General features: G+C 34.4%; 1 protein-coding gene, 2 long non-coding RNA genes and 1 pseudogene across 9 annotated transcripts in view; 2 read left to right on the forward strand and 2 right to left on the reverse strand.

Annotated features, from left to right (window-relative positions):
- The window catches only part of LOC106300145, a 7,279-nt gene extending 5,943 nt beyond the window's left edge, over nucleotides 1-1,336 (reverse strand). Inside the window, exons 1-3 of one of the 4 annotated variants that reach the window (XR_001261979.1) lie at nucleotides 431-1,333; nucleotides 189-304; nucleotides 40-55 (exon numbers count right to left, since the gene is read on the reverse strand). This is a non-coding gene — a long non-coding RNA (uncharacterized LOC106300145). The other 3 variants (XR_001261977.1, XR_001261978.1, XR_001261976.1) reach the window with 3 other exon arrangements.
- Nucleotides 1,337-1,685: 349 nt separating this feature from the next.
- Nucleotides 1,686-3,825, forward strand: LOC106298380 (transcription factor BTF3 homolog 4). The gene is made up of 6 exons (XM_013734493.1): nucleotides 1,686-1,816; nucleotides 2,843-2,910; nucleotides 2,996-3,144; nucleotides 3,222-3,278; nucleotides 3,355-3,393; nucleotides 3,476-3,825. Exons 2-6 carry the CDS (start codon nucleotides 2,843-2,845, stop codon nucleotides 3,661-3,663), a joined length of 501 nt encoding a protein of 166 aa, XP_013589947.1. The 5' UTR covers nucleotides 1,686-1,816; the 3' UTR covers nucleotides 3,664-3,825.
- Nucleotides 3,826-7,042: 3,217 nt separating this feature from the next.
- On the forward strand, nucleotides 7,043-9,314 carry LOC106296450. 4 transcript variants are annotated; one of them, XR_001261232.1, is made up of 8 exons: nucleotides 7,043-7,416; nucleotides 7,548-7,634; nucleotides 7,734-7,864; nucleotides 7,953-8,339; nucleotides 8,439-8,508; nucleotides 8,604-8,688; nucleotides 8,770-8,861; nucleotides 8,950-9,314. It is a non-coding gene; the product is annotated as an uncharacterized LOC106296450 (long non-coding RNA). The 4 variants fall into 4 exon arrangements; XR_001261233.1 differs by having other exon boundaries at nucleotides 7,731-7,864; nucleotides 8,770-9,314; XR_001261234.1 differs by lacking the exon at nucleotides 8,770-8,861 and having other exon boundaries at nucleotides 8,604-8,712.
- Nucleotides 9,315-10,204: 890 nt separating this feature from the next.
- Nucleotides 10,205-11,671, reverse strand: LOC106297902 (annotated as a pseudogene).
- Between the last annotated feature and the right edge of the window lie 772 nt (nucleotides 11,672-12,443).

A 12,443-nucleotide genomic window follows, 5' to 3' on the forward strand; every position in this document is an offset into this window, starting at 1 on the left:
ATCAAAAAACTTCAAATTGATCAATGATATTGAACTAACCAGTAGCTATTGGTTTCTATGTGGAAAAGGAAGCGGTGAAAGCGTGTACTCGAGCAGTGTCCAGAACAAACATAGAAGATGAACAATATATAATCAAAAAAGTAAACCAAAACTCAAGACTACTTATTCTAAAAAGACGTGAAACAAACCTCAGGCACAAGTCCAAGAACACCTGAAACGAAAACGAAACCGTTGGCTTTGATGGCCTGAGAGTGTGGTCCTACAGCAGGTGGTGCTTTATCTGTAGACACAACTTCCTTCTTACCTGAACATTTTTAGATTCAACACTATCACACACAGACCCAAGACAACTAATAACTAGTAGTATATATATAGAGACAGATTTATAGAGATAAATGTAGGTGAAGACGAAGAAGAATAGTCTTGTAACCTGGCAAGGTCTTTGTGTTGCAGAAGCAAGACGAGTGATGGAGATGGAACTTGTGTTAGAAGCTAGAATCGCAGAACTCTTGGCTATGCCATCTAAATCCTTGAACAGCTTCTTCTTAATATCACTGATATGGACAAAGTCTCAAGGGTGTCTTGCAATGAGAAAAACAAAAATTCACTTACATATGAGAGTACAAAGGCACAAGTGAGTGCACAAGGAAACTAAAACAGGACCGAACTGGAGTTTTACGATTTGGTATCTTTGCAGACCAGAAGAATGGTGTTTTCAGTGTAATAAACTTGCCTTTAGATTGCAAGTTTTCAGGTTGATTGGAATCATGGTTCTGATTGATCTCGTCGATCAACAGCCGGTTATGATCCAAAATGTCTTGAACATTCACAAAGCTCTTCTGGAAACTCTGCAGCTCTTGAACATTCACAAAGCTCCATTTTTTTCCCACGAAGATCAAAATTATATTCCTGTAAAATGCAATAACATGAGTAGAAACCAGGTCAAAGGCATACAAACAAACAAAGCCAAGAAAGGGACTTCCACCAGTAATTAGACATCGAATTTTGGAGACGCATCAAACATGAGACACATCAGATTCGGTTCAAATTTACTTTCACCAGTAATAAACTTAGACATCGGATTTCTGGATGGGGAGGATTCCATCAAACTTCTCGCTCGCACCCATCTGCTGATTTTTTTTTTCTAGGAAATCAAAATTAGGGCTTTTCTCATCTGGGGAAAGAAATGAATCGATGGGTATGGCGAATTTTGAAAGTTTGGATATTGTATGAAGCACAATCTATCCATTTGCATCATGAAGCCACAGAGAGGGAGAGAATTTCGTTTGCACATAGAGAGAGGTTGAGAGAGAGAAGGTCGAGAGAGAGAGAAGAGAAGCAAAACCTACACGTGTCCAGTAAAAACCGTCTCTTGTTTAGCTTGATTAAGAGACGTATGTTAGATTAATATGTGTTTTTGATTTTTTTTAAATGAAAATTAGCTTAAGAGACCCACCAAAAGACTCCGATAATGATGCTCTAATGTCCTCCGGTAATTCCGCATTTACAGGCAAATAAATATGTTAAATTCGGAATCTGAAATGGGCTAAACATTAAGGCCCATGTCCAAATAAAAGTAACATCGAACAGTAGAGAACGAGACTCTTTTAAGGAACGTGAGCCACTGACCGTTGGATGGTGCATTTTATTATAATAATAATTGTATTCGTGTTAAAAGCGAGATTGGGCTAATAAGCATCGCACTTACTTAAAAGTGCAAAACCCTCCGCCTCTATCTCCCTCTCCTTTCACTCTTACTTATCTTCTTCTTCGTCTTATACCCTACGAAGGAAGAACCCTAAAAATCGAGAACAAGGTAAAACCCACTTTCACTAATCTAATCTTTATTCATTCCGACCAAATCGATTGTTTCCTTAGTGATTATCTGATTCAGCTAAAGCTAGGGGTGGGCGTTCGGATACTCGTTCGGATCGGGTATTTCGGATATTTCGGTATAGGGATAGAGAACCTTCGTTCGGGTATTTTTGTATTTTGGGGTTCGAATATTTTTAGTTTGGGTTCGGTTATTTTGAAGATATTTAGATTTTAAAAGAAAAAAAATTAAATTTTTCATTTTTTAAGTTTATTGTATTTAAAAACATATATTTCGGTTAGTTGTTTTTTTTTTTATAGATTGAATGATTAATAGGTTTGGAGATAATATTCCAAAAACAAATAGATATTAATTTGGGTATTGTTTTTAATCTTTGAATGTAACTTTTGTTAATACATGAAACAAAAAGTTTGATATGCATTTTAAATGAATATCAAATCATTTTATCCATAATTATATATATACTTATGATCTTAAAGTATGTGTAACATCAATATAAATAAATAAGAGATGTAAACTAAAAATATAAGGTAAATATACATATGTTCGGTTATCTTCGGATATCCATTCGGGTTCGGATATTACTCGTTCGGGTTCGGATATCCAATCTCTCCTAACTTAATACCTGTTCGGGTATTATTCTACTTCGGTTCGGATTTCGGTTCGGATTTTTCGAGTCGGGTGCGGCTTCGGGTATAGGGTAAAGTGCCCACCCCTAGCTAAAGTGATTAAGATCAGTTTCATGTTTTTTTTCTCCATTCAATTGGTTACTGCTTTTGTCATTAAGTAGTATCCTCTTAACTGAATGTGAAAAGTACTGTCTGATTTTATCGAAGCAAATCGATTGAAAAGGTTGAAGCTTTAACGTTAAAGCTCATAGACCTAGTACAAAACGAAACTTTGGTCTTCTTGCTGCTAATCATTGATCTATTGTTGTGTATGCCTAAATGTGTTTTAAGTCTTTGGGACTAAAGGTTTAAGCTTTGTGTGTTGTTTTCATTACAACAGATGAATAGGGAGAAGCTGATGAAGATGGCTAACACTGTCCGTACTGGCGGTAAAGGGACAGTTAGAAGGTATGTGTATCTAAATTTTTTTTTTTCAGTTTCAGCATTAGCCAGTGTTATGTTTTTTACTTAAGTAGTTTGTTTCTTGTTTCAGAAAGAAGAAGGCTGTTCACAAGACGAACACGACTGATGACAAGAAGCTCCAGAGCACTCTTAAGAGAGTTGGAGTCAATTCTATCCCCGGCATTGAAGAAGTTAACATCTTTAAGGATGATGTAGTTATTCAGTTCATTAACCCTAAGGGTAAAGCTCCGACCTTTTTTCACTTTTATTATCAGTCTCAGCGTTTGGTTAATGGTTATTGCATGTTGTTGTTACAGTTCAAGCTTCGGTTGCTGCTAACACATGGGCTGTGAGCGGTACACCTCAGACCAAAAGTAAGTCTTGTGTATCAACCATGACTCTTCTCGGCTTGTGTTCATTCTAACTTTGGAATTTAAATTTTTCTTGTAGAGTTGCAAGACATACTTCCTCAGATTATCAGCCAACTTGGTAAGCACCTTTTAGTTTTACTCTTTTCCAAACTAATGAAACCTTGAGTTAACTGATTTGTCTTACTTTGATAATTTCGCAGGAACTGATAACTTGGACAATCTGAAGAAGCTAGCAGAGCAGTTCCAGAAACAGGCACCAGGTGGAGGAGCTGATGTTCCAGCAACTATCCAAGAAGAGGACGACGACGATGATGTCCCAGAACTTGTAGCGGGAGAGACTTTCGAGACTCCTGCTGCTGAAGAAGCTGCTAAAGCTACTGCCCCTTAAGTGAAGTGTTTGTCACTCTGGTTCTTGTTTTCTCAAATCTTTGCGAACAGAAAGACTTGGTTTTATTATCACATGATGATTGCTTTTTGTCCGAACAGCAGTGATCAAATGAGTTCTATGTTCGGTCTTTCAGTCAACTCTTGCAACACAGCTTCCTGACTATTGGTTCTGACCATTTTTATAAACGTTGCATACAAAAAAAAAAGGGATAAACGTTGCATACATTTTTCACATTGTACATAAAAAGGGAACAGCATTAGTGATCAAGAACGTTACGTTCTGTTTCCCATCTCTTCTGCTTTCCCCTGCTGCGTTAGTGTTTCATAAAGAGGAGCATCTAGCGTTTCTCTTAGCCAGAGTCTCACCAACACGATAGACGTCATCATTGTACTTTCCCTTCCTAATGCAACTAGGTGCAGGGCCGTGCAGCAGATGCTCCTAGCATGAACGCTTGACGAGAAGAGCGAGTAATTTGGGTTTTAATCGGCGGTGACTGAATGTGAAACTGTGAAAGTTAAATGGGCTTTTAAGGGTTTTAGACCCAAAGTTGGACCAAACTGTGTTGAAACCCTGTTCGAGCCACGTGAATATGTATTGTTTGGTCGGAGTTTGTGACCGGAACTTGAACAGAACCAGGTGGAGTTGAGCTTTTTGCCGTTATCCTTCTGTAAAATACCAAAATATAAGACGTGGTCTCTTGCTTTCTTACAGTAAAAAAATGTATTTGATAAATCGCTAAGAAGTAAATAGGACATTAACAACGTCTCCAATGAAATACTATTTTTCTTTCTATTTTTTACTTAATCTAGAGTTTTTTTTATAAACTTGGTGCGATCCCAAAAGCTTTCTAGTTCTAAAGACTAATCATCAAGAGACCCATAGAAATCCGAGTTTTTTTGCCATTTAAAACGTCTTTGGTTGGCCAAGGAGAATCGAATCTAGGACGGAAGCTCCAGCTGGAACCCTTTAACCACTAGGTCAAGAACACTTGGTTACTTAATCTACTCTAGCTCTGTTATAAAAGAAAATATAGAAATGTTTTCCTTTTACTCTAAAAATATTAAAAGACTGATTAATGTAATATGGCTGCTGAAAAAGCAGTCTTTCCTTAAACCATTTCGATGAAATCAATATATATTGTTTAATTTTGGTGACAAACTAAGGTTTCCTTCTCCTCTTTAAATTTTGCATAATAAATCTTTTTTTTATAAACTACTAGGGTCAGCCCGCCCTACGGGCGGGAAGTTATAATAAAAATTATTTTTTATTTTTTATATTAGTTTATGAAATATTTAAAAATTATTATAGATTAAAAAATATTATAAACAAATAAATAATAAAATAATTATGAGATCATAATAATAAATATTTTGTTTTGAATTATAATGACAGCAACCTTCACTATTCTTTGATAAATAGAATTATATTTTTAATAGTTATTTTAGTTTCAAATGTTTAGTTTTATAATATATAGTAATCATTATTTATTATTATATAAATGTGCACATTACAATATACATATATATGTTGAAGAAAAAGATATAGAAGAACTATTATCAAAGAAAAGTTATTTTTTATCTATGACGCACATAAATCCATTAATATGTTTTATCCTATAAATTATTCGGATTGTGTAATAAATTTTCTACTATACAAATAGCATTAAAAGTCATGTAACAGAACTAATGTACACAATTATTTTTTACATATGTGACTAATTTGAAATCATATATCTCAAAACAATCAGCTTCTTTCTAAATGTATTCCCTTAAGAACGACAACATGTAAAGTTTCTTTAGGTGTTATTCTCTTCTTATATATAAACACAATAAATTTTATTTGTATATAATAAACTAAACTAAATGTCATTAGAAAATAAGATAATTTACTTTTTCATCTCATAAAAACATGATAAAATCGTAACATTTTGGTATGCTTTTAGGGTTATAAATTCTTTGAGTTCTTATACTTGATTTAGTAAATATGTTTAAAAGACTTTAAATTTTAGGAAATCAACAACAATTTTGCACTTTCTCTTTTCAAATTATTGGCAAACTATATTATGTAATTGTTAGGGAAAAAATATCAAACTATTTTGCAGAGGTGATGTATTTTCACTATATTATCATCTGCTGACTGAAAATGATATTAAAAATCTGTTTGAATTAAAAATTAAATACTAATGAGAGAAAATAATGGTTAAATGTCTTAGTAGATTTGATCTTAGTAGTAAACAAAATTAAAAATCAATGCCAAATTTAGTTTTAAAGGTTTTGTAAGCTTTGTTTTAAAAGGTTTTGTGTAAGTTTCCTCTTTTTTTAAACCAAAAAGGGTTTTCTCTAAGTTTACGGGGGTTGTGTTGATCTTTGTTTTTGGAAACTGTTTCCTGTATGAGTATATTGCAATTGTTATTTGAAAAGGTAAAATCATTTGCTTCACGGTGGAATGTTGGTCGGAAGCTCTAATGTATCTCAGTGTTCATATAAATTTACATATTTGATAGATATTTAAAAATGCTGGGATTAATTTCTGTTTATACATTATTTTTGTAGTTAAAAGCTCTTTTTCGTGTTACAAAAAAAAAAGAAAAAAAAAAGTTTTTTTCAAAAAAGAATTTCAGTGAAAACATATTTTCATTGATGCAGATCAAAACCAATTCAAGTGATGAGAGTAAGATATTTATTGGTAAACATAATTCCGTCAAGCAATTTTCTCACATTCATAATCATAAGAGATGTCTAAATCCATTTATGTTAATAAAAGGTAAAAATAGTGGAGAACATAGTACACATATATATTCCATAACTTATTTCTTTTGGGTGTGTTGTCATCTATATTTTGACCATAATTTTTAAAAATTTCTCTAGACTTGCTATACCATATTGAACTCTAACATTTACTGGTTAATAGAAAAATCTGAAATATCAGCAAATAATCTTATTTATTTGTACAAAATTGAAGAAAGGACATCGACTTTCGTCAAATACTTTCTCTACAAAAATCATCTCATTTGATCAGTTTTATTTTTTAATCAGCTTTTACTTATATCAGTGGGTTCTTCCAAGCTAGTCGACAACGTCTGAGTCAACGGCTGCATGGAATAATAGCAACACATTCATCAAAGTAGGTTATCTATCTATATAAATAAAAGATCTATATATATATATATATAAATAAAAGAGACTTTAGTCTCTCCCACATCATCAGAGAGGGTTGGGCATTTTCGGACACGTGTCATCTCTTTTTTTTATAAACCAAATCGAGTTGTTGTCTGTGGATTTTGTGGGCTATGTGATTTGCTTGGCCCATGACATATTTTGGTGACTTATGATACATGCCCATTAGGTTACAAACTCTCGCATCAAAAGTGGTTTCTGGAATTCGCGTGAGACCACTGTCTCCGAGAAACGACAGACAAACATTCATGTTCCATTTGTGATTCAGTAACGGATGATAATAATGATATCAATCAAATTAACCCACTACTTATCTTCAATTCCGCTTCTCTGCCTTCTTCATCACCATTATTCAATGTATATACAGATCCAGAGAGACCTCCTTTCATATTTCTGTTTCACACTTTTCATAAGCTAACAGACGGTTAGGAATGGCGACTTCATAGGTTTTTCTCACTGTATTGAAAGCATATCGGAGCAGGCATACTGTGGTGACAAGGCTCATGCATTTTTGGGAGGCATAGAATGTGAAGAAAGGTGGGGCGCTTATGGGTGTCAATTATTAGTTGATGAGAAGGTACTTGCTATTTCAATTGAAGCTTGAACCTTTATTGTGAACATATTTAGAGGTAGTTTATCTTCGCCACATCTGATTGCTTTGTTTTGATCGCATGCTATCATAATTCATGGCTCTATTATCTTGCATAGTCTGAACACCTTCTGAGAAGGCTCGAACTCCTCAAATAATGAGCGCTTTATGAGCGCAGACATAATCGTGAAAGGAAGTATCATCAGGTGAAAATGCTATTGATAATTTTTTCTTTACATAATTTTTCCTTGCTGCAGTCTTCTCTTTTGTTAATCTTAAGATTTGTTCTGTGGCCATATCAGCAGACCACAGCGTACAAGCTCAACGCTCTATCTCAAGAATGGAGACAGCTCTGTGTGAAGAATATGAATATCCAGTCTGCGTGTACTGTTCTTGAGACACGAATCGATTCGTTGAAAAGGGAAGCTGCTGAAAGGTGGTGAAAGTTTTGTTATTACCTCTCTGCATCACTCAAGGGTTATATTGTAAGCACAAAACTAAAAACTCTTGTGGTTGGGTTTCAGGGGATGAAACTTAGAAGAGAAAATAGAGAGTGCCTAACCACTTCAATTGCAGTGAGGCAACCCCCGAGCAATCCATCTACCATGTCTCCGCTAAAATTTTGAATGTTTTGTTTTTAAAATATTATTTATAGTATAAGAGAATGATTTTATCATAAAGATACTACAGTATTAGGTGAATGCGTGTCTCTCTTTATGTAATAACATTTTAGATCTTTTAACACTGTAGCAATCAAAACTTCACACTGTTGGAGGCACCAGTTTGTATTAGGTTCATCGAGCAAAGTTTTATTTAGACAGCAGCAATGGCCTGCCACATTCCACGGAGATGTCCTGTTCCGTAATTATGACAGCTGATGCTACCGGCTAACGCTAACACATAATTACCAGGTAAGTCGCTTCAATTTTTGAGAACTAAAGTGTCATTGGATACTTTAGATGCATCCATTTGAATGTTCTTTTCCTCCTGTTTTGATGCATATGTTGTAGGTAAAGTTAGGAGCATAAAGAAAACTTTGAACGACTAAACACAGAGCACGCAACGTGTAATGGTTTAGAGGTATTAATAATTTAAAACCATTGATGATGTTTATGGGGATATGGTATTGTTAGTACTGGAAGTTTACAATTCTGTTAATGTTCCTTACACTACAGGGAAACAACCACGTGTCTGAGTGTTTTTGATGTCCTAACCAACCTACTCAATAACAAATTAGCTGCCTCTGGTGTGGAGCCAAAGGTAATTCTGGCGACAACATCAATGGTAAACATTTTTCTCAAACTGGTTTGTAAATAAACTCTGCTACACATCATCTTACAGGTTGGGTTTTTTCTTTTCACTCTCAAGTCGCCTTTTTCTCAATGCTACTTTTGGGGCACACTTTTACTTCGACAACTGTGTCACTAGCCAGCGTCAGTTTGTTCTTAAAGAAAATTACCAACGTCATTTGCTCCAATTTTTGTTCTACCCCGCTAATTAACCAATTATTTTTTCCTGCAGAACTCCCACAAAATATGGGGGCATTCATAAGCCACCGTCTGGTACCGTCTAAGTGTTTAATGCACATGTCTTGCATTCTGAGCCACATGTACATATTCTAGACTCACCCAACTTCCATACAGTTTTCAAAATTAGAGCATTACGTACTGTCATTTTACACCTCCACTGTCAATCGAGTTATTCTACACCAATACGTGATACTCTTACCACTGCATCGCAGGTGATCATCAATTACTGTACATGTTATTATATCATTATCAGAACCTCTGTTTACAGCTACAGTTTTATACATTTATCTTCTCAGCTTTCTGCTATTTGTCTGTATTTTTTCTATTATGCAAATAGTTCTAAAACATTCTTGATTATTGTCGTCTGCCCTGTTTGAGTTTTTAGTTTGCAGAAGGATATACACATATAACCCAAAAACTCAATTCCATTAATACAAGAATATGAATGTTGGACACAATAATAAGCCCAAAAATTACCAGACCAAACAAACGGTACAAATACCTTACTAAACGCCTAGAAAAATTATATGCATCAATTTGAAAATAATACAACAAGTGACTTTTTTCATTTTCAGACCATATAACAAAATTACAGCATAATGGTTTTTAGAATACTTTATTAATAGAAAATTAAGTAATAAATTTAATTTACTACTATATTTATAATTTATTTAACCCCATAAATACTTTATAATTCGTATTCTATTCTAAATTCAACCAAAATTTTGGATCATTCATTCTACCCACATATCTTAATTTACCAACAATACATAGTAAAAAGTAAATAAATTTCAAGAATTTATCTCTCTTCTAAGATTCAACTCAGCAAAGGCTATGCCAAATTTTGACACATGTTATAAATTTTTAAAAATTAATAAATAGTCTCATATTTTTTATCTTCTTAATATAACTGAAATAAATACTCAAAATAAAATAGTGCAATGTCATAAAATATAGTTGATAACCAATAAAAATCCAAACACGTAAGAATTATAAACAAATGTCAAACGTTGACAAAATAAATATATATGATCTAATTAGAAAATAAATTATGTTTATTATATTTAATTTAAAGTAAAATTTAAAAAATTTTAAACAATTCAAAAATATTTTAATATAAAACAATTTTAATGGAAACTCACCCGCCCGTAGGGCGGCCAACCCCTAGTGTACCAATAACTTTTACTAATCGGAGTGGGCCTAGATGAATTTTTAAGATTGCAATGTATCTTATGTGTTTAACCAGGTTTTATTTTTAATCGGATCATAACCATAATTTTAAAACACCTTTCTACAAATACAGGGTGATATAAGTTCAACTTTTATTTGGCTGATCGAATAAGGTGAACATGGAAACAGAGAAAAAAACAAGCTTGACAGAAAGCAGGAGGGTCTGTGATTTTGCCTAACTTGAGCAGCTAAGCCTTGCGTACCTTCTTGAGTGCATAAGCTCTATGGTCTCTAGAAATCTCTGGCATTTTGACTGTTAATTCCCCAGATTGTCAATTTATCCTCCTGTAAAAATCGATCCAGCAATCATTGTTTCTTGCCACTTATTGATTATCTGAGAAAGAAAAAAGCTTACATTTTGTCAGGCTTTAAGCTTTCTCTGCATTGCGTCATGCTCAGTTCAGCACGAATCCGGAAAGGAAACACCTTGATTTTGGTACACATTTTTCTGAGCAGGGTTTTGATCAATAACGCTAACATCCATCTGACTGTAACATGATCAACATCAGGTTGTACCTACATAATGAATCAAGAAAAAAAATTATCTTTGTGAGTGAGGAAGAGGGAAACTAAAAGTGGCAAGATACACCCTTTGTTGAGCCGAACAGGCATACCTTGCTTCCCTAGTAACGGTTCCATCTCATGTGTAAACTGTTCTAGAAGACCTATCTTCAGTTCAACCTGGTCAATCAATTGTATTTGTAACAAAACAGTGTTAATCAGTAATAAAGATTAACACAGTCAAGCTTGTTTGTTTATTAAGCTGGCAATAAATTTAGTCAGAAACCTTTTCTACTGCAGTACTTTCAATCCTTGAAAAATCAGAATCTTCATAAGAGTCAAATAAGCTGCAATGATAACCAGTTAGAAACAGTTACAACAAAGATACAGTAAGGCCAGGAGAGATGGATACAATTTAAGCTTTTCGCTGTTGTTTTGACCAAAGCAAGATGGAAAAAAGGTCTTCAAGAGAGAGATGATACCTTTCAACCTCTTCCTTTGGCATATCTGTAATAAGCAGTTCATCATCACCATGAAGAAGCTGAAATAAAATTCCAAAACATATGTAAAAATGCAACTGGAGAGAAAAGACCAAGTAATATAAACAACTATTGTAAGAAGCTTAGTACACAACCTTGGAAGCTTTAAAGATGGCATGATGGATTTCATCCCAAGCAGAAGGACCAAGAGAAAACTGGATCAATTTGTTCTAGCCGAGGAAGAACCTGAACCAAAAGGAACCAAAATTCAATTCAAAGACCGAATGTGACGTATATTAATCTAACTTATATTCAAGCAACACCCAGCTATTGATAATTACAGAACAAAACAAAAGAAAAACATGGACATAGTTATATTTTTCGACAGTCTCTCCAATACCATTAACAATACTCTCCTTCTACTCCCTCCTTTCTTTTCTTCTTTGTCATCGACAAAGCAACTGCAATAACAACAACAACAACAACAATACCTTTAGGAACCATTCATCCAATGATTTCTCTATTCACTTTCTGAAACCAAAAAGATGTAAAGAGAAAGCCAACACTTAGCTACACAACAAAGAGACTGAAGAGTACGTGAAACACAACATTAAAGATGGAGAAGTTGAGGACATAAACGAAAAAAGTTCAGGCGAAAGTGATCTTTAAAAAGAAGCATATCGGGTCCGAGACTAAGTAACCACCATATCCGTGAGTATATGGATCTGGTTCATCATCCTTTGTCGAGTCCAAGATCAAACCCAAACCCATCTCTCCCTGCTCGTGATTCAATCACTTGATTTCCGGATCAGCCGGTGACGGAAAATCTTTCCACCGCATCTGACGTTTCTGTCAATCTCACCTCCAAGGTTGAAAATCAAAGGGCTGACTTCTATTCTGAAAAAGGATTGATGAAGTGGCCATTTTAGAGGAATATAGAAACCGCGTTGCAGAGATCGAAGAGAAAAAAGACTCTTCGATTCATTGTCGAAGATGAACACACACCAAACCCTAAAACAATTTGCGGCTGGTCTCCCTGTCTATGAAACTCAGAGTTTAAGAAAGCGATGTACTGAAACGCTGAGTTTTGTTTACATAGGACATGTGTCGCCTTGACAGAAGCCGACTTATCTACCTGAAATCCAACGTGTCTTAAGGAGAGAAGAAGAAACTCTTCTTTATAATAATAGATAGATAATAGATAGATAGATAGATAGACTAGGAGTTACTCTGCGCTACGCGCGGAGCTATTTTGATTTTTAAATGTTAACTATAT

The sequence above is a fragment of the Brassica oleracea genome, chromosome C6 (assembly GCF_000695525.1).
Source record: "Brassica oleracea var. oleracea cultivar TO1000 chromosome C6, BOL, whole genome shotgun sequence".
NCBI classification, from domain to species: Eukaryota; Viridiplantae; Streptophyta; class Magnoliopsida; order Brassicales; family Brassicaceae; genus Brassica; species Brassica oleracea.

Excerpts from the sequence above, each read along its gene's own strand:
- LOC106298380 (XM_013734493.1), top strand. The coding sequence starts at position 2,843 with ATGAATAGGGAGAAGCTGATGAAGATGGCTAACACTGTCCGTACTGGC. Across the intron at positions 2,911-2,995 it reads GGTAAAGGGACAGTTAGAAG|AAAGAAGAAGGCTGTTCACA; the intron begins GTATGTGTATCT and ends TTCTTGTTTCAG. Across the intron at positions 3,145-3,221 it reads TCAGTTCATTAACCCTAAGG|TTCAAGCTTCGGTTGCTGCT; the intron begins GTAAAGCTCCGA and ends TTGTTGTTACAG.